Source organism: Pongo pygmaeus, chromosome 15, assembly GCF_028885625.2.
Source record: "Pongo pygmaeus isolate AG05252 chromosome 15, NHGRI_mPonPyg2-v2.0_pri, whole genome shotgun sequence".
NCBI lineage: Eukaryota > Metazoa > Chordata > Mammalia > Primates > Hominidae > Pongo > Pongo pygmaeus.
The window spans coordinates 94,149,600-94,171,701 of record NC_072388.2 but is presented as its reverse complement, the minus strand read 5'-3'; the positions used below and the strand labels follow the sequence as shown (position 1 = coordinate 94,171,701).

The 22,102-nt window shown below is 37.3% G+C and overlaps 1 protein-coding gene across 7 annotated transcripts in view; it reads left to right on the top strand.

Annotated features, from left to right (window-relative positions):
- Positions 1-21,662, top strand: part of DICER1 (dicer 1, ribonuclease III) — a 71,956-nt gene extending 50,294 nt beyond the window's left edge. For all 7 annotated transcript variants that reach the window (XM_063652044.1, XM_063652042.1, XM_054448195.2 and 4 more), the window contains 12 exons: positions 25-238; positions 362-515; positions 1,924-2,106; positions 2,364-2,469; positions 2,903-3,078; positions 4,027-4,807; positions 7,920-8,075; positions 11,135-12,023; positions 13,692-13,960; positions 16,510-16,672; positions 16,767-16,842; positions 17,212-21,662. In XM_063652044.1, the coding sequence (XP_063508114.1) occupies positions 25-238; positions 362-515; positions 1,924-2,106; positions 2,364-2,469; positions 2,903-3,078; positions 4,027-4,807; positions 7,920-8,075; positions 11,135-12,023; positions 13,692-13,960; positions 16,510-16,672; positions 16,767-16,842; positions 17,212-17,377 (3,333 nt within the window). In that variant the 3' untranslated portion in view covers positions 17,378-21,662. The remainder of the gene's footprint in view (positions 1-24; positions 239-361; positions 516-1,923; positions 2,107-2,363; positions 2,470-2,902; positions 3,079-4,026; positions 4,808-7,919; positions 8,076-11,134; positions 12,024-13,691; positions 13,961-16,509; positions 16,673-16,766; positions 16,843-17,211) is intronic.
- Positions 21,663-22,102: the final 440 nt, after the last annotated feature.

The window sequence follows — 22,102 nt, the reverse complement described above, 5'->3', positions numbered from 1 at the left end:
TGCTTTACATTTCCTTTTGCTAAGATTCCACACTTTCCTGTGTACACACGCTCTGGAGAGGTTACCATATCCATTGAGTTGAAGAAGTCTGGTTTCATGTTGTCTCTACAAATGCTTGAGTTGATTACAAGACTTCACCAGTATATATTCTCACATATTCTTCGGCTTGAAAAACCTGCACTAGAATTTAAACCTACAGACGCTGATTCAGCATACTGTGTTCTACCTCTTAATGTTGGTAAGAAAAAAATCTCTTACTTTGATAACTCTAAATTAGACACATACACAAACATACAGCTTAGGTATGAAACTTATCTGGATCATGTTTTAACAAGCTAAAGAGTCGTTTTTCTCTTCTAAGTTAATGACTCCAGCACTTTGGATATTGACTTTAAATTCATGGAAGATATTGAGAAGTCTGAAGCTCGCATAGGCATTCCCAGTACAAAGTATACAAAAGAAACACCCTTTGTTTTTAAATTAGAAGATTACCAAGATGCTGTTATCATTCCAAGGTAGGTATTTAAATGGAAAGGAAAATGGTGATGATACTTTGTTTTAAAAGATGCACTAGATCGGGCGCGGTGGCTGACGCCTGCAATCCCAGCACTTTGGGAGGCCAAGGAGGGCAGATCATGAGGTTAGGAGATTGAGACCATCCTGGCCAGCATGGTGAAACCTCGTCTCTACTAAAAATACAAAAAATTAGCCAGGCGTGGTGGTGCACACCTGTAGTCCCAGTTACTTGGTAGGCTGAGGCAGGGCAATCACTTCAAGCTGGGAGGCGGAGATTGCAGCGAGCTGAGATCGCTCCACTGCACTCCAGCCTGGAGACACAGTAAGACTGTGTCTCAAAAAACAAAACAAAACAAAACAAACAAAAAAAATTCACTTATTCACATGGGAATGTAAGTAGGCTGTGACTTTAGCATTGTAATTACTAATAGGAAATATATTAGTTAGTCAGGCATGGTGATGCGTGCTGTAATCACAGCTACTCAGGGCTGAGGTGGGAGGATTGCTTCAGCCCAGGATTTCTAGGCTGTGCAGTAAGCTGTGATCACACCACTACACTCTAGTCTAGGCAACAGATCGGGGAAAAGAAAGAAACTCTTAAGGTCAACCTGTTCTCTCCAGTATACTTGCTTAAAAAATAATACCTAAAACATTATAGATAAGGAATTTTCCTTTGTAAAGGGTCAGATAATCTAATGTTGATAGGATTTCTTCTTAAAATCTCCATCCTTTTAGTCTCCAGAGTCTTATAGAATTTGATTATAAATAATGATTTCATTTCTTAAAATTTTTATAAGGAATATTAAGCTCTGTGAAAATGGTAAATCCAGGATGATTTTTTTCCTTATTTTATAAAAATTTAGGGAATGGAGTTTTGGGGCAATAAAATACAGGCAGTGTTCAAATAATTATAATACTAGTTGTAATTCAATCTTTGATTTTATTTTTTCTTTTTGTACCTCAAAACCATATTTTAAATGTTAGTTATCAGGACTATCACTGTCATAGATGATGCAGTAATACGTTTTATATGACAAGTGTCTTTAATGTTTAGCATTAGTAATATACGAAGTATTTACTCTGTTTGGATAGTGTAAATTTTTTATACTGTTTATATTGATGAAATAGATATGTAAAGGTGCCATTTAGCTTCATGTGTTATCAAAATGTAGATATTTAGAACAAGAATAATAATAATAAAGTGGTACAATAATGTGTCTGTTTTTACTTGATAAAAATACAGTTCTTATATACTTGAAATATATTTGGAGTAAAAATTTTTATTGTTACTTATTTTTAATCTTTTGAATTCTTAATCATAATTTCCATACTACAAACAGTTGTGTTTTGAGAATAGTTGATTTAAATCAAAAAGCAACTGATTTTTTTTTTGTTTTTCTTTTTTAGATATCGCAATTTTGATCAGCCTCATCGATTTTATGTAGCTGATGTGTACACTGATCTTACCCCACTCAGTAAATTTCCTTCCCCTGAGTATGAAACTTTTGCAGAATATTATAAAACAAAGTACAACCTTGACCTAACCAATCTCAACCAGCCACTGCTGGATGTGGACCACACATCTTCAAGGTAAGGGGCTCCAGAGATGACACTTGGATTGCACTTGAGGGGTTCTTACCAGACATCACTAGACATGGAGAGGTTCACTGTCCCCCTGCCCACCCGTGGACTATCTGAAATCGGGAGATGCTTTGCACACACACTTGCCCAAGGGGTAGCCCAGGAGGCTGTAGTTGAAATGAGCTCTTCAGGTGGTTTTTGGAGAATCACTGTGAATATGTACTCATTTTTGTGTGTTTGATAAAATTGTTTTGGAATTCTTACAGACTTAATCTTTTGACACCTCGACATTTGAATCAGAAGGGGAAAGCTCTTCCTTTAAGCAGTGCTGAGAAGAGGAAAGCCAAATGGGAAAGTCTGCAGAATAAACAGGTAATGAGTTAATTGTACTAGCATAACTTAGTATTTGTTTGAGTATTAAAGATTATTAAAGATAAGTTTGAATTTTATCTTACCAAGTTAAATGCATGGTTCGTTAATTTTTTAGGAGTTACCTAATCCTCAAATTTTGTTTTGTTTTGTTTTAATTAGTATTATGTGTTGAATGTTATTTGAATATTCTTTTTGGTAAGTATTGAGAGTTTTGTTTTTATACTTGGCCCATTAATATATCACAAAATCATTCTCATAAATCCTGTGATAAATCCCATTTGGCCTTAGAGGATTATTTTTACAAATATTTTTTAAAATTAAGTTTTACTAGCATTTGTGATTTTCTTTATGCATTAGTGAAATTGGTCTTTTTTTTTTTTTCTTTTATGTGTGTGCTTTGTATTTATCTGTCCATTTTTCCCCTTACTTGAAGATACTGGTTCCAGAACTCTGTGCTATACATCCGATTCCAGCATCACTGTGGAGAAAAGCTGTTTGTCTCCCCAGCATACTTTATCGCCTTCACTGCCTTTTGACTGCAGAGGAGCTAAGAGCCCAGACTGCCAGCGATGCTGGCGTGGGAGTCAGATCACTTCCTGCGGATTTTAGGTATGCCTGTGCAGTCGGCCAGAAAGAATACAGATCATGAGATCCTGTTTGCAAAAGAACAGAATTAAGTTAAAATTGTATATAAAATAATTCTTAAAAGAGTAAAAAGAAAATAATGGATATCTTATGGTCTTGTCAAGTCTCAGAGGGAGATGAGAATCTGAGGTCAGAAATAACCATTACTACGTAAGCCATAACAGTTAGAGTCAGAATGAAATTGTTCTTTGTTACTGCATCAACATTTTCAGTCTGTTTTTTCTTTTAAAAATCCAAATATATGTTAAAAAGCAATAGCCTTAGCATGTTCTTTGTCTTCGTTATTTTCTTCCCATTAGTAAAATCTCTGCATTCTAAACAAACTATTGGCTTAAACACTCACATTAATTCAGGTTATCCAATTGGCAATATCAAGACTGTTCTAGGGATTGAAGGAATTTTGAAATATAATAGGAATAACCACAATATTTATTGGGTAGTTGCTATAGTGCCAAACACTAGCTTAAATGCTGTACCCTGTGTTAGTTAGCTCATTTAATCATTAAGACAGTGCTGTGAGACAGGAATTGTTAGCCCTTTTCTCAGGTGCGGAAGCTGAGGCACAGAGAGTTTATGTAAGTTGCCCAAAGTTACTCAGCGGGTTAACCAGAGTGCCTGGGATTCCAACCCATGAAGCTAGGCCCCAGGTCCTGCAGGATGCCTGCAAGCTTCGTGACCTTCTTAACTACCACACCTAGAGTCTAGGGCCGCCAGGGATTAAAGCAGTAGATAAAACCATGTCCCACTTTATAATTTACATTGTAAATTAAAAATTTGGAAACTTGCTTCTATTCTAAAGTTTAGGAGTACATTTTTGGGATCTTTGTTTTTGTTTTTAAATTCAAATTGCTGTTGCTCTCAGCCTAGCTGTTTCGAAGAATCTGATGTAAAGTTATAAAAATGTCTTTGCAGATACCCTAACTTAGACTTCGGGTGGAAAAAATCTATTGACAGCAAATCTTTCATCTCAATTTCTAACTCCTCTTCAGCTGAAAATGATAATTACTGTAAGCACAGCACAATTGTCCCTGAAAATGCTGCACATCAAGGTGCTAATAGAACCTCCTCTCTAGAAAATCATGACCAAATGTCTGTGAACTGCAGAACGTTGCTCAGCGAGTCCCCTGGTAAGCTCCACGTTGAAGTTTCAGCAGATCTTACAGCAATTAATGGTCTTTCTTACAATCAAAATCTCGCCAATGGCAGTTATGATTTAGCTAACAGAGACTTTTGCCAAGGAAATCAGCAGAATTACTACAAGCAGGAAATACCCGTGCAACCAGCTACCTCATATTCCATTCAGAATTTATACAGTTACGAGAACCAGCCCCAGCCCAGCGATGAATGTACTCTCCTGAGTAATAAATACCTTGATGGAAATGCTAACAAATCTACCTCAGATGGAAGTCCTGTGATGGCCGTAATGCCTGGTACGACAGACGCTATTCAAGTGCTCAAGGGCAGGATGGATTCTGAGCAGAGCCCTTCTATTGGGTACTCCTCAAGGACTCTTGGCCCCAATCCTGGACTTATTCTTCAGGCTTTGACTCTGTCAAACGCTAGTGATGGATTTAACCTGGAGCGGCTTGAAATGCTTGGCGACTCCTTTTTAAAGCATGCCATCACCACGTATCTATTTTGCACTTACCCTGATGCTCATGAGGGCCGCCTTTCGTATATGAGAAGCAAAAAGGTAAGAGATGATTTTTTTATTTTGAGCAGTTAATTATTCAGTGTGCCTGAAAGTGGTTTGCAGTGTTGGATAATCTCAGAGGATGAGAACGTATCGTGCTCAGAAATTGCTACACCGGCCGAGGACAAGGCTCCCTTGTTCTACCAGGGCCAGCAAAAGCTTGTGGCAGAACTACCTGGCAGTTGATAAGTATTGCTTTACACCAATCCCACACTCAGGTTTTGGGGCTTAGCTGATCTCCACGTGCCTTACTTTTTGATTGAAATTCAGTTCAAAGGAAGCTATGCAAGTGTGTACACCTCTTGATCCTGAGGGGGATATGAAGAAATGTGCATTGTAGTCAGTCAAGGAGCTTCTGCTTTGTTGAGTTAAACATTTATTTGAGAGGGTACGTCTTGGCTTACAAGGCGTACAGACATGAGTAAGACACAAGTCTTGTGGAGGAGCTCATCTCCAAAGTTTTGGAGAGTGGAGCGGAGAGAGTAACAGGCTTCACAGAGCTTGGCTGCTCTCCAGTGTGAAGAGGGTAACACCAGAATTCTGAGTAATAAACGCTCGATAGCTCAGAGGAAGGGCGGGCTCTTAAACTCAGCATGGACTAAGACTTAAGAAAAGGAATGAAGGTAAGATATTCAAGTCATGGGGGAAAAAATGGAAAAAAGAAGTGTCACAAGGCAACATGAGCCTTCTGGACAAATACCTTAGAAAGCTGCTGATCACTTTCAGCACTCAGAAGGAAGGAGCATCACTGTTGAATCAAGGATGGCATTAATGGAGGAGGCAAGTTGACAGGGCATAAGCAAAGTGAACAGATGGCGGAACATGTCAGCGTCAGGGAAGCAGCTGTGGCAGCAGTCAGAAGTGTGGAAATACCTGAGAAAAGGCTTGAAAAGGCAGGTGGGGTGAAGCTGTATCGTGGAAGGCCTTGAATGCTGGGCTAAGGAGTTTGCACGTGTTTTGAGTGTTGTAGGCACTGCTGAAGGAATTTAGAGCAAGGAACTATTAATGTTAATAAAGTGGTAGTTTAAAATGATTAATCTGATAGCAGAATGTAGTATGAGTTGAAAAGCATATCCAAACCAACAGCAGAAGCAGAGAATGGGATAGAACTAGAGTTCTGGTAGAGAGGAAGGGGCTGAGGTGAGTGAGAATTTCAGAAGAAATAATTTTAGCTAACAATTTAAAAGTGCTTACTCTGCACTACTCTAAAAGATAATCGTTTACACACACGTACACACACACATATATACACATATATGCATATAAACCTAATTTAATTTTTACAATTCTGAAAGGTAGAAACTTTTATTTTCCCCATTTTATAGGTGAGAATAGGCTGGAGAAGTTAGCTTGCCCAAGGTCACTTGGCAAGTAAGTGGCAGAGCTTGGGTCGAATCCAGACAGCCTGGCTTTGGAGACCTTCCCCTTCCCCATCACACTAGCTGCTCCGGATAGAACCATCACACCAGGCAGCACACCAAGCATTTCCCAAGTGTTCACTCATTTACTCTTCTCTAAGCCTCTGGGAAAGAGACAACACATCCGTGTTTTGCAGATGAGGGGACTCACACTTAGAGAGTCGAATGGGCTCTTGTCAGGTCACCTAACTGTTCATCCAGGAGAGTCAGGAGTGTGTCCAAGGCCTCCCAGGATGATCTTGAGGTGGACTGGAGGCGCAGTCATAACAACCATGTAAACTGGCAACTTGGGGGCAGTGGCAGTAGCAGGGAGGTAGGGAGAAATGTGGCAAGTCAAGGTTAGAGTTGAGGTTTTAGACGTCATGGAATATGAAGTGGAAATGTTCAGATAATTGAGACTAGGATTCAGGTATGGTTTTGTAGAGTAGTCAGAGGCTTCGACAAGTGTGGCATAGGCAGTAGGATAGGATACTCTGTTAGACAAGACAGAGGTGACTTTCTATTACAAAACTCATCCATTTGTCTGCTCAGAAACCTTCTGCCCCTTATTTCTGCAGAAATAATGATCACTCCCTCAGCCTGCTGTTCAGGCCCTTTCAGCCCTGATGCATTTTGGATCCTAAGCAGGTGGAAGCCCCTTGCAGCTCATTGGACAGACTCCACGCTCAGACTCCCAGCCTTGGGGCCCTTGCTCTGTCCTTCCTTCTGCAGAGGGCTTGCTTCCGTCTCTACTTGTCCAGAATTTTGCCCCATATTTGAGACCTTACGTAGCTCTTTCTTCATCTTGCCCACCGTTTCTGTCAACTTGGAATGTGATTTCCCTCCCATGAGTCCATGTTGCACTTTATCCTCTTCTTGGCGCTTGTGATGCTTTGTTCTCTTAGCTTGGAAAGGGAAGCTAGCATTTATTTCAGCCTGCTACGTTTCAGGCAGAGAGGGAGAGTACTTTTGGCCATAGTGGTCACACGTACCCTCCTTTTCCCTGCTAGCCTGTGTGTCGCGAGGACTGCCCCTCTGTCCTGCTGCCGTCGTTCCCTCAGTGTTGCCCAGTCGAGTGCCTCTCATATGGGAGGTGTCTATTAAACAATAGTTGAGTTACATGGGAAGAGGGCTAATGAAGTACTTAATAGTTGAGTTACATGGGAAGAGGGCTAATGAAGTACTTAATAATAAGGAAACCAGCTTTATGAAAATGAAAATGGGATTGACAATTCTAGACCCTAGTTTCCAAGTAATAACTTGACAGAAATGCAATGATGTGAGCAAATTAGGAAGGAGATAGAGGCATTAGGAAAAACAGACCGGAGTAGACCCCATTTCATTGAAAATATTGTGACATCTTGATTTTTTATATGGGTTCTTTTCTACTTTGGTAATTCCAATTAGCAGTTTGCATTTTATATCATCAGGTTGTATTTTCAAGGCTTTGATATTGTCTGAAGTGTTTCTTCTCAGTCATTCATAAGGACTATGCATAGTTATATACATTATTTTTTCTGCTCTGCATCTTATATTCAGAAATATTTACACCAAAAAAGCATAGAATATGTAGGAATTTAATATTCTTTTTATAACATGAATGGGTAGAAAAACTGTAGAGCCCTTACATTTAACTGAGGATAATGTTAATATGCCTTGAATGAATTCCAGCGGTGATCATTTATGGATAAGTATCCTAATATTTTCTGCTAAAGGTCAGCAACTGTAATCTGTATCGCCTTGGAAAAAAGAAGGGACTACCCAGCCGCATGGTGGTGTCAATATTTGATCCCCCTGTGAATTGGCTTCCTCCTGGTTATGTAGTAAATCAAGACAAAAGCAACACAGATAAATGGGAAAAAGATGAAATGGTAAGTTTGTGTGTGTGTGTGTGTGTGTGTGTGTGTAACTGGAGGGATTTACTTTTTGATGAGCCAAATAGTTTTATTTTATTAATTTTTTGTTTCATTTTCTTGGTATGTTTATAATAGAGTAGATATTTGATATATTTAATTAATTCCTTTAAATACACTGTCTTTTCACTGAATTCAGAAATAGTATTATAATTTTGATGGAGGCAAATTTCTATTTTTATTATTTCTTTTCCAAAGGCATAAGAGTATGTGATGTTTTGACTTTGAGTTTTGCTCTTCTTTAAAAAAATTTCACTTTGCTGTTATTACAATTTATCCTAGATCCTTAGCTCTGTTCAGTGAAATGACTTTTCAGTGACCTGTGATCTCCAGTCTGTCTGTGAAATAATTAACTTCAATAAAATCTTGCTTTTGTAGCTCAGGGTTTTCCCAGTCAGGACTCCTGTGAACTTAAAAAAAAAATCATCCATAAAGATTGTTATTTTCTGGAAATAATTTAAATCTTGCCAGTGACTTAAGAAGACTCCAAATATCAGCAACAGCTGCTTCATTTTGTCTTGTCTTGAAGGCCACCAGAGGGCACTTGGGAGGGCCTCCGAACTGCAGCAATCAGTGCAGTGGTGGTTGACTGGGAGAGTTCTAGTGCCTCTTCCGAAGTTAAAGGCAATGCTTCAGACAGTTTCATTTCCTGGAGATTTATTTTGCATTAAAGATAAATTGGCTCATTGTTACTTCATTTTTACCTCAGGCCAACAATGATAATACCATTTTTTTTCTTTCAAAGGTTATATTTTTAAATATCCATTTTCTCCATGTCTTCTTTGTGATGCATGTATCCTATATATCTGCCTTTAAGTATTTCCAGGTAGCATGTTCTGTGACACTATTCGGATTTTTACCTATTTATTGAGGATGTTTTTAACTCATGTAGTATTTGTCATATTACAGAATTAGAACTTATTTTGGAAAAGCATTAAGGGAATATTTTAATGCAAGTTAGGTCTGAACAATTATTTATTATTAATTTAGAAATATGTACAGCCTTAGAGGAAAATGTATAGATTTTGAACTTTAGAAATGGTATGGTATTTCTACGAATAACATTCCAGTAACAGTCATCTTCCTTTGTTAATACCGTTTCATAATGTATTTGGCTCTTTTTAAAAACTTGTAGCATGAAGGTGACATTGGCATGTCATTGATTTTTTTTTTTTTAAGATACAACACGAAGTTCAATTTATTTTTCTTAATGTTTCTGATGGCACTTTGGTTATTGGAATTCATTAGAAATACTGTTCAGATTTTTATTTAGTAAGTTATTTTTATTGAAATATAGGCCCTTGCATTATATTGAAAAGATACACTGTGGTTTTGGCTGGTTGCATTGCCGTTCTCCCTGCCTTGCTCTGGCCCTTCAGCAAATGGGCTTAAGTGGAAACCTTTGCATGCTAAAACGCCTCTTAATAGAAGACAGTATCAAAGTTGACTTGAATGATATAGAAAAGGGTTTCATGTGGCTGTTTTTTCTTAAAAGGCTTGAAGTGCTCTTGAAAAACATTTTATGAGATAGAACCCCACTCTTTTGTAGAAGAATCTGAAACCCAGAGGCACTAAAAGGCTTTGCCCGGGATCACACAGTTTGTGATAAAAGTCAGCCCTTTGTGATTTTTGTGCTCTGCCACTTTTGGCTTAGCACCTTTCTAAAGATACAGAAGGTTTTTTTCAATAAAAAAAAATATTGCCTGATTTTTTAAAAATTGCAGTTTGGCCCTTTTCTTCTTAAGGACCAATCAAAAACATCTTCATGTTGCCTTGGAAAGTATAAGATTTTTAGCAGGAAATGTTCCTTGAGGTCTGCCACTACAGTTGCTTTTGGTGTTCTTCCTTACTCTTGAAAAGGTATTTTTTTCTTAATTAAAAAAATGAAAAGATAAATAGAGATATGGCTTGGCTTACTGCTGTTTCTTTTCAGACAAATATAGTGTTTATATCTTGAGTCTAGTTTAAAATGAAATATTTGTAGTATTTAAAAAATGCTTGAAGGTTGCAACTTTTTTTTGTCAGAACACTCTGGAAAGTTGTTACAATCAACATTGATGCACACCCTTCATCTTCCCCCTTCACAAGTAAAGTTTTTTGGTTTTTTAAAAACTTCCATAACAGAGATTTGGCATCTTTCTAGGATTGCAAAAAAGTTACATCATTACTGAAATCTAGCCCATTATTAAGGTTGTCACTCACAAATAAGCTTTTGCCAAAGAAATTGGAATTAGCAAAGATCTTTTGACAGAAAGTGGATTGTTGTGTTTCATGTTAGTCTAAATTTTCTTCTATTTTTGTCAGTTATGCTATAATCTGTTCCCCTGATTACTGTAGCTCAGAGTGGAGGGGAAAAGCATAATTTCTCAAATTTATAGCTTAGTGCAGTGATCACTTTTATTTTTTAAGGAAAGCAGTGTAGTTTTTTTGTGGCAAGTATACTTTGAAGTGGAAATAGGGACAAAAGCTTTATTATAAAATTCTATTGTACATTTTTAAAAATGATTTTATCTGTTTTTATATTATATTCTTAATTGCAAAAGTAATGCTTTTCTACATCTGGAATTTCATTTTATTAATTTGAAAATCTTTTTGAAAATCAAATTACCACATTTTCAAATTTTGTCAGCAAAATTGAAGATCTGTGTGATCAGCATATGAGTGCTTTCATTGTGTGTCCTACCAGAGTTAGATGACTTAGTTGAAGTTTTGCATTGTGGACATTAATTTTAACTTTATATCCATGTTCAAAATCCTTAACTTAAAGCTTCATACTGGATAAAGGTCATTTTATAACTTAGAAAACGAACATTCAAAGAACATGTTTTACTTTGTTTATATGATTAAATAACTTATTTTATGTTAATTGAAAACAAATGGCCATGATTTTAAAGTTGCCTTTTAGTATTTGTGGTTGTCATTTGAAATTATCCATAACCCTTGCTTTTATTGAGTTTCAAACCCTTTTAAAAACAGCAGCTATGTCTCCCCTCCTTCCCCATTCCCCCTCGTTTCAGACAAAAGACTGCATGCTGGCGAATGGCAAACTGGATGAGGATTACGAGGAGGAGGATGAGGAGGAGGAGAGCCTGATGTGGAGGGCTCCGAAGGAAGAGGCTGACTATGAAGATGATTTCCTGGAGTATGATCAGGAACATATCAGATTTATAGATAATATGTTAATGGGGTCAGGAGCTTTTGTAAAGAAAATCTCTCTTTCTCCTTTTTCAACCACTGATTCTGCATATGAATGGAAAATGCCCAAAAAATCCTCCTTAGGTAGTATGCCATTTTCATCAGATTTTGAGGATTTTGACTACAGCTCTTGGGATGCAATGTGCTATCTGGATCCTAGCAAAGCTGTTGAAGAAGATGACTTTGTGGTGGGGTTCTGGAATCCATCAGAAGAAAACTGTGGTGTTGACACGGGAAAGCAGTCCATTTCTTACGACTTGCACACTGAGCAGTGTATTGCTGACAAAAGCATAGCGGACTGTGTGGAAGCCCTGCTGGGCTGCTATTTAACCAGCTGTGGGGAGAGGGCTGCTCAGCTTTTCCTCTGTTCATTGGGGCTGAAGGTGCTCCCGGTAATTAAAAGGACTGATCGGGAAAAGGCCCTGTGCCCTACTCGGGAGAATTTCAACAGCCAACAAAAGAACCTTTCAGTGAGCTGTGCTGCTGCTTCTGTGGCCAGTTCACGCTCTTCTGTATTGAAAGACTTGGAATATGGTTGTTTGAAGATTCCACCAAGATGTATGTTTGATCATCCAGATGCAGATAAAACACTGAATCACCTTATATCGGGGTTTGAAAATTTTGAAAAGAAAATCAACTACAGATTCAAGAATAAGGCTTACCTTCTCCAGGCTTTTACACATGCCTCCTACCACTACAATACTATCACTGGTAAGGAGCCCACGACCAAACTTCATTTCTGGGAAAATGAGACTTTGTGTTTATCACATCGTGTTGGCCTTGTAAAAGTGATCTATGCATGTACAGTGTTCGTGCTTAATATTCAAGGGATGGGGCGGGGAACAAAAGGAATAGAAAGAATTCTTTTTCTTGTTATTTGGGGAGCACGTATTGCTTTATAACTTTGGTTGTTGGGAGTATGGCTATCATATACCCTCATCAGTGTCATTTTATATCTGCCTAATTAGAGAAATTTTAACCTTAGTATTTTGATGTGTTTTCCCCATTTTATCCTCCCCAAATATCTTTCTCTTGCCCATTCACTGCTTTTGGTTTTTGATTTAGTTGTATATTCTGGATGTATTTCCACAGCCTTTTATTGTTCTTCCTGGACAAAAAGACCCCTCCTTTAGGGTCTTTTTAAAGATGGATAGATTAAAAGATTAAAAGCAATGATTTCACAAGAAGGTTGCATGGCCCTTGCTGTGACTCGGCTGTCATCTTCTACTTCTCACTGTGCTCTGTATTTTCCCCTCTTTTAATAGACTGTCAACCCATTAGATTAGAAGGGAGAACAAGCCCCTTACACCCAAATCAGCTTCAGGCTGTGAAACACAGCTGAAGTTTACATTTCGATTTCTGTATCAGAAAAATAAGTGCCTGAATTCAGAATACCAAAGCAAAGTATAAAGTATGTAGTTTATATAATAAAAACAATGTAGCTTAAGGTGATCAGCAAAATGTAAAAACCAAAAAGTGAAAAACTATCTGACTCTGGACTAGAAAGACTGATGAAACTAAAGCCTAATTTTCGTTATGGAGGAAAAATGATACGTGGCTTTCGACTACATTCTGCTGGAAATTGCGAGACCTAGGTTCTCGCCTAGCACAGTCCCTGCTTCTTAACTCCTTGCTTATTCTGGGACAAGTCACCATCGGTCCCTGCCTCAGTTTCCTCAGCTGGATATATTATTTTAATCACTGTGAGAAAATAGAGGTGTTGATTTAACATTGATCATTTTCACATTTTGACAACCAGTTTACCTGCCTTTGCTCCCTTTCACAACTCTTCTTTCTCAATCTCTTGGTTTGTGGTAAATTCATTTCTATAATAGCTCAAGTTAAGAAGAGGGTCTTCTTTTCCTGTCATCCTGTGTAACAAAAATAGCCCAGGAATAGTGAGGAATGGTGTCACTTATGCACACATTCCAGAGTGTGAATGAGACTTTAGCGATGGCAGCACAGTGTAGCCACATGGAGAGGTGTGTGCGGCCCTGGTCTCACTTAAGTGATGATGTGTGAAGGAGACTCAAGAGGAAGGCCCCAGCACCTGCCCAGACAGCACAGTGCCAGAGAAAAACATTCAGTGATCATGATAGCACCTGGGAGGTTTTGTTTTTCCTTCTTAACAAGCATTAGTCTTTTGACCACTTGAAGATTTTATGACCCCCGTTTATATAAGAAATGTACTTAATTTGCCATTAAAATTTAGTTTCCAGAGGCTTTTTAGTATGATATGTCAAATATCCTTTTTGAAGAATATATGTATGAAAATGATTGTAAATACAAATCTTCTTCGGATTTGGGGATCAGTTGCCTATGTGGGGATAGTGTAAATGCTTCTGCACAAGCTTACGGTTCCACTTTGGATCCCCTCAGATTGTTACCAGCGCTTAGAATTCCTGGGAGATGCGATTTTGGACTACCTCATAACCAAGCACCTTTATGAAGACCCGCGGCAGCACTCCCCGGGGGTCCTGACAGACCTGCGGTCTGCCCTGGTCAACAACACCATCTTTGCATCGCTGGCTGTAAAGTACGACTACCACAAGTACTTCAAAGCTGTCTCTCCTGAGCTCTTCCATGTCATTGATGACTTTGTGCAGTTTCAGCTTGAGAAGAATGAAATGCAAGGAATGGATTCTGAGGTTAGTACTGTTCAAAACGATGTTGAAAAAAGTGGTCTGACTAGGGGTCTCTGTAGTGTCAGAGTTCTGATGGCATAGTGGTCTAAAGGGACAGCAGGAGGTCAGGGGTGTGGGGACCCAGTGTGCTGTGTTCTCTGGGAGCACGAGTGAACTGCAGTTTGCAGGTAGGCCTCTTAAACTTGTCTGCCCCCGCTGTGGGCTGTGTGGTCATTCGGGTGAAGAGAAGGAACCAGGCCTTTCAGTTATGTACCCTTCCCACGCCTTCATGAGGGCTTCCAGCATTGAGGCATGCCATCTTTGGCATGCTGCCAAAGATGTGCCAAAGAAGTGGCCTCTGCTGCCAGACCCCAAGGCAGTTTTAGCTTTAGTAAAAGCCCAGTGTAGTTTATTCTTCCTTTTTTAAATGGATCAGAAATATTTGCTAATATCTCAGGGAAGCATCGTAAATATACATTCTGCTTCTACTTGAAGTGGGAAAATCTAATTTAAAAAACAAACTTCTAAATTTTTGACCATTGGAATTTGGGAGGCTTCTATTGTAAGTTCAGCCAAAGGCTCTCTGGTGACGGAGCTAATTCTAATGTGTTTGTGAGCTATTTCGAATTTTTGTAGGAAAGGATATTGCTTAGATCTTTCCAGTCTCTTACATTCATCTGCATACCTGTGTCCCCCAGAGAGACTCTCATTTCCTCCTCTTCCCATTTCATTTCCTTTGATTTTCTTATTTTTGTAGATTTTCTTATAAGGAGTCAGGAAATACGGCCTTAACGCTAGTAGCTGTTTTAGTTGTCATTGCTTTAATTTGTACCTTCCCCTTTTTAATTGCACCAAACCTTTGTTGGGGAGTAGTGAATTTCTCTTTCTATGAGAAAAATTAAGAGTAGGTTTGAAGTCTAGCCGCAGAGCCAAGTTCACGCCCTGCCAGCTGCCCAGATGTGCACTGGAGGAGTCAGTAGGCCCTGCTCTTTCTTTAACGCGCCTCTGTGCTCTTGTCCAAGATGAACAGCCTGAGCTGGAGCGTGGTAGGCTGTGAGGCGAGAAGGTGGGACCAGCTCGTAGACTTCCAAGTGTTATCTAGTCTCGTTCTTTAGAAATAGCTAAGCTTGAAATTTGAGGAATTAGTTAAAATTAGATTTAAGCTCTCTTTGGATGCCAGTGGGGCATATTGGTTTTGTTAGTTTTTGTTCATTCTTTTCCTTCCCTTTGTTTATATAAACATATGTATAGAAGTTACAAGAACTGATTGGAAATGTCATGGTCTGGCATTTCTAACTTACTATTTGATCTTAAGAAAGTCTCTTTACCTCTCTGGGCCTCCGTTTCCTCAGCTGTAAAAAGAGAGAATTAAACTTGGTAAGTTTTAAAATTCCTTTCTATCTCAAAACCATAATATATGAACAATAAGTCTGTTTTTTTAAGTAATCAGCAGTATAAATGTATTATATATAACTTTGTGTGGCTAAACAACCTATTAGAAATTAGTATTTTCCCACTTTATTTTTTTCCCAAATGATTTGTGTTGATTTTAGAAAAGTTAGTACAAGTAAATAAGAAGAAAATTAGTTAAATTTGCCTGATTATGCTACCTCAGAAATAACCAATATTAACATTTTGGGAGGAATTGTAGATGTGTATAGATATAAACATATCTAAAATGTAAAATGGAATTCTATTATGTATAGGATACTGTAACCTGTTCTTTTCACGTATGATATATTGTGGCTGACTTTCCGTGTACTGATGGGTATCATGATGCTCAGGAGCCACGCTAGTCAACACGTGGCTGATTTATTTAAACGCTTCTTTATGGCCGAGTAGTTAAGTAGTTTTTGGTTAGGATGTTTAATAACCATGGATGTGATAAATATGCTTATGTATCTAGTTACCTCCTTAAAATAAGTTCTTAGAGTTGCAATTGCTGCATCAAAGAATTGTGAACTTTTCATAGGCTTTTGATGTATGATTTTATTTTATTAATTTGCATACCTGCTATGTCAGATACTCGGTTATAGTGAACACATATCTAGTGGCTTAATGAAGAGGGAACTTGGAGGAAAAAATCTTTTAAATAGAATTTCCCTGTCTCCCTACAACAGCAATTTCTGCTCCCCAAAGCAGCATACACCCGTGCCAGCACCAGACCAGTTAGTACTATTGAATGCTTGCCAAGCAGCTAGGGGGTAGAACTGTTTTAAAGTATAGTTTTTTGATTATGAGTGAATTTGAATTTTTTTCATACTTTTATCGACTATTTCTAATTCTTTGTTAAGGTTGTTTAAATTTAGAAGTAATCTTTTTTCTTTGCTGGGTATATAGAATAATAAATGGGGTGGGAATTTTTTTTCTTTTTTTCTTGAGAAGTTTGAAAAACTTTTTTTAAAAGATAACATTTGTTTTACTATTACAATATAGTAGGCATACCATAAATGGTATTTCCTCCCTTATTAAATAAGTAACAAAAGTCATATATCCAAGAAAAGAAACTACATCTGTGGACTGCCTGTAAAAGTGGACTTTTTGCTTACAAGTCACTTTTCCGTCTCTAATAGCTTAGGAGATCTGAGGAGGATGAAGAGAAAGAAGAGGATATTGAAGTTCCAAAGGCCATGGGGGATATTTTTGAGTCGCTTGCTGGTGCCATTTACATGGATAGTGGGATGTCACTGGAGACAGTCTGGCAGGTGTACTATCCCATGATGCGGCCGCTAATAGGTATTGTTGGCTCCCTTTAGAAAGAAAAAAACCCCACAAAATTAAAAACAACTTCAGAGATATTATTCATATTATTCTTTCATTTTGATTGCAGAAAAGTTTTCTGCAAATGTACCCCGTTCGCCTGTGCGAGAATTGCTTGAAATGGAACCAGAAACTGCCAAATTTAGGTAAGCAAAAAATGTACATGGAAAAAACATAAACTTAAAAACGTCAAGGGGGAAAAGTTCACAAAGATATTGTAAACTAATGATTCTGAAAAATATTTACACTGTGGTGTGCTGTTGTCAGATTTCTATTTGTAATCTGATTGACTTCTCTTTTTTTCTTCTGTTTGTATGAAATAATGCTGTAATAAAGACTAGACGGCAGCCCTGTCTGTCGGGGGTATGCAATTGCAATAAGTCGTAGTGCGTGTTTCCTTTGTGTGGTGTCAGCTTATACATGGGACTCCCAGCCTGAGGGTGCACACTGAATGCCGATTGACGATGATAGTAAATGCTTGTGACTTGTAATTGAAGCTGTTTGGAATTTTACAGCCCGGCCGAGAGAACTTACGACGGGAAGGTCAGAGTCACCGTGGAAGTGGTAGGAAAGGGGAAGTTTAAAGGTGTTGGTCGAAGTTACAGGATCGCCAAATCTGCAGCGGCAAGAAGAGCCCTCCGAAGCCTCAAAGCTAATCAACCTCAGGTTCCCAATAGCTGAAACCGCTTTTTAAAATTCAAAACAAAAAACAAAACAAAAAAAATTAAGGGGAAAATTATTTAAATCGGAAAGGATGACTTAAAGTTGATAGTGAGTGGAGTGAATTGAAGGCAGAATTTAAAGTTTGTTTGATAACAGGATAGATAACAGAATAAAACATTTAACATATGTATAAAATTTTGGAACTAATTGTAGTTTTAGTTTTTTGCGCAAACACAATCTTATCTTCTTTCCTCACTTCTGCTTTGTTTAAATCACAAGAGTGCTTTAATGATGACATTTAGCAAGTGTTCAAAATAATTGACAGGTTTTTTTTTTTTTTTTTTTTTTTAAATTTAATTTATGTCAGCTTTGCTTAGTGTTAGAAGGCCATGGAGCTTAAACCTCCAGCAGTCCCTAGGATGATGTAGATTCTTCTCCATCTCTCCGTGTGTGCAGTAGTGCCAGTCCTGCAGTATAGTTGATAAGCTGAATAGAATGATAAGGTTTTCGAGAGGAGAAGTGCGCCAATGTTGTCTTTTCTTTTCACGTTATACTGTGTAAGGTGATGTTCCTGGTCGCTGTTGCACCTGATAGTGAGGGACAGATTTTTAATGAACGTTGGCTGGCATGTTGGTGAATCACATTTTAGTTTTCCGATGCCACATAGTCTTGCATAAAAAAGGGTTCTTGCCTTAAAAGTGAAACCTTCATGGATAGTCTTTAATCTCTGATCTTTTTGGAACAAACTGTTTTACATTCCCTTCATTTTATTATGCATTAGACATTGAGACAGCGTGATACTTACAACTCACTAGTATAGTTGTAACTTATTACAGGATCATACTAAAATTTCTGTCATATGTATACTGAAGACATTTTAAAAACCAGAATATGTAGTCTATGGATATTTTTTATCATAAAAATGATCTTTGGCTAAACACCCCATTTTACTAAAGTCCTCCTGCTAGGTAGTTCCACTGATGGAAATGTTTATGGCAAATAATTTTGCCTTCTAGGCTGTTGCTCTAACAAAATAAACCTTAGACATATCACACCTAAAATATGCTGCAGATTTTATAATTGATTGGTTACTTATTTAAAGAAGCAAAACAGAGCACCTTTACCCTTAGTCTCCTCACATAAATTTCTTACTGTACTTTTCATAATGTTGCATGCATATTTCACCTACCAAAGCTGTGCTGTTAATGCCATGAAAGTTTAACGTTTGCGATAAACTGCCGTAATTTTGATACATCTGTGATTTAGGTCATTAATTTAGATAAACTAGCTCATTATTTCCATCTTTGGAAAAGGAAAAAAAAAAAAACTTTTTCAGGCATTTGCCTAAGTTTCTTTAGTTAGACTTGTAGGCACTCTTCACTTAAATACCTCAGTTCTTCTTTTCTTTTGCATGCATTTTTCCCCTGTTTGGTGCTATGTTTATGTATTATGCTTGAAATTTTAATTTTTTTTTTTTGCACTGTAACTATAATACCTCTTAATTTACCTTTTTAAAAGCTGTGGGTCAGTCTTGCACTCCCATCAACATACCAGTAGAGGTTTGCTGCAATTTGCCCCGTTAATTATGCTTGAAGTTTAAGAAAGCTGAGCAGAGGTGTCTCATATTTCCCAGCACATGATTCTGAACTTGATGCTTCATGGAATGCTGCATTTATGTGTAAGTGACATTTGAATACTGTCCTTCCTGCTTTATCTGCATCATCCACCCACAGAGAAATGCCTCTGTGCGAGTGCACCGACAGAAAACTGTCAGCTCTGCTTTCTAAGGAACCCTGAGTGAGGGGGGTATTAAGCTTCTCCAGTGTTTTTTATTGTCTCCAATCTTAAACTTAAATTGAGATCTAAATTATTAAATGAGTTTTTGAGCAAATTAGGTGACTTGTTTTAAAAATATTTAATTCTGATTTGCAACCTTAGATGTCTATTTGATTTTTTAAAAAACCTTAATGTAAGATATGGCCAGTTAAAACAAAGCAGTTCTTGAATTATATAACTGTAAAAGTGTGCAGTTAACAAGGCTGGATGTGAATTTTATTGTGAGGGTGATTTGTGATCAAGTTTAATCACAAATCTCTTAATATTTATAAACTACCTGATGCCAGGAGCTTAGGGCTTTGCATTGTGTCTAATACATTGATCCCAGTGTTACGGGATTCTCTTGATTCCTGGCACCAAAATCAGATTGTTTTCACAGTTATGATTCCCAGTGGGAGAAAAATGCCTCAATATATTTGTAACCTTAAGAAGAGTATTTTTTTGTTAATACTAAGATGTTCAGACTTAGACATGATTAGGTCATACATTCTCAGGGGTTCAAATTTCCTTCTACCATTCAAAATGTTTTATCAACAGCAAACTTCAGCTATTTCACTTTTTGTTGGAGAAAAATAGTGGATTTTAATTTGACTCACAGTTTGAAGCATTCTATGATCCCCTGGTTACTAAGTTAAAAAATAAAAAAGTACGAGTTAGACATATGAAATGGTTATGAACGCTTTTGTGCTGCTGATTTTTAATGCTGTAAAGTTTTCCTCTGTTTAGCTTGTTGAAATGTTTTGCATCTGTCAATTAAGGAAAAAAAAAATCACTCGATGTTGCCCCACTTTAGAGCCCTATGTGCCACCCTTCTGTTCCTGTGATTGCAATGTGAGACCGAATGTAATATGGAAAACCTACCAGTGGGGTGTGGTTGTGCCCTAAGCACGTGTGTAAAGGACTGGGGAGGCGTATCTTGAAAAAGCAACTGCAGAAATTCCTTATGATGATTGTGTGCAAGTTAGTTGACATGAACCTTCATTTGTAAATTTTTTAAAATTTCTTTTATAATATGCTTTCCGCAGTCCTAACTATGCTGCGTTTTATAATAGCTTTTTCCCTTCTGTTCTGTTCATGTAGCACAGATAAGCATTGCACTTGGTACCATGCTTTACCTCATTTCAAGAAAATATGCTTAACAGAGAGGAAAAAAATGTGGTTTGGCCTTGCTGCTGTTTTGATTTATGGAATTTGAAAAAGATAATTATAATGCCTGCAATGTGTCATATACTCGCACAACTTAAATAGGTCATTTTTGTCTGTGGCATTTTTACTGTTTGTGAAAGTATGAAAAAGATTTGTTAACTGAACTCTTAATTATGTTTTTAAAATGTTTGTTATATTTCTTTTCTTTTTTCTTTTATATTACGTGAAGTGATGAAATTTAGAATGACCTCTAACACTCCTGTAATTGTCTTTTAAAATACTGATATTTTTATTTGTTAATAATACTTTGCCCTCAGAAAGATTCTGATACCCTGCCTTGACAACATGAAACTTGACGCTGCTTTGGTTCATGAATCCAGGTGTTCCCCTAGCAGTCGGCTCCTTCAGTCGCTCCCTGGAGGCAGGTAGGGACTGCAGAGGATCACTGGAATCCAGATCAAGCGCAGTTCATGCACAAGGCCCCGTTGATTTAAAATATTGGATCTTGCTCTGTTAGGGTGTCTAATCCCTTTACACAAGATTGAAGCCACCAAACTGAGACCTTGATACCTTTTTTTAACTGCATCTGAAATTATGTTAAGAGTCTTTAACCCATTTGCATTATCTGCAGAAGAGAAACTCATGTCATGTTTATTACCTATATGGTTGTTTTAATTACATTTGAATAATTATATTTTTCCAACCACTGATTACTTTTCAGGAATTTAATTATTTCCAGATAAATTTCTTTATTTTATATTGTACATGAAAAGTTTTAAAGATGTGTTTAAGACCAAGACTATTAAAATGATTTTTAAAGTTGTTGGAGACGCCAATAGCAATATCTAGGAAATTTGCATTGAGACCATTGTATTTTCCACTAGCAGTGAAAATGATTTTTCACAACTAACTTGTAAATATATTTTAATCATTACTTTTTTTTTTCTAGTCCATTTTTATTTGGACATCAACCACAGACAATTTAAATTTTATAGATGCACTAAGAATTCACTGCAGCAGCAGGTTACATAGCAAAAATGCAAAGATGAACAGGAAGTAAATTTCTGGCTTTTCTGCTGTAAATAGTGAAGGAAAATTACTAAAATCAAGTAAAACGAATGCATATAATTTGATTGACAATAAAATATTTACCATCACATGCTGCAGCTGTTTTTTAAGGAACATGATGTCATTCATTCATACAGTAATCATGCTGCAGAAATTTGCAATCTGCACCTTATGGATCACAATTACCTTTAGTTGTTTTTTTTTTGTAATAATTGTAGCCGAGTAAATCTCCAATAAAGTTATCGTCTGTTCACTTTGTGTCCTTTCATCTTTTTTCAATTCAAGTGGGTAATAACATTTAAATAGTGGTAGCAGAAATGATCTGTATAATGTTTCGATTCCATGGTGAATCATATGAAAATGCATATTTTAATATAAAATTTTGTTTACCAAGTTCTGCTTCATGTCCACCTGTAGAATTATATAGTAACAACTGTCTTTTTTGAAGACTTAATCCCAGTCTGCTTTTTGGAAATTCTGTCACATTGATTGATGCATTCTAGGTCTTGGATTATTTAGATGATACGTTTGACACATTCTTTAGGTGAACTTGGCTTTTCTAAAATCAGGTGGACAGAACGTTCGGCTTCCAGGTTTTTAGGACACATTTCCAATATTGTTGATTAAGAAATAATTCTATCATTTTAGCCTTTTGGCCCAACTTTTTTTGTAACTCAGTAAACCAAGCACTAA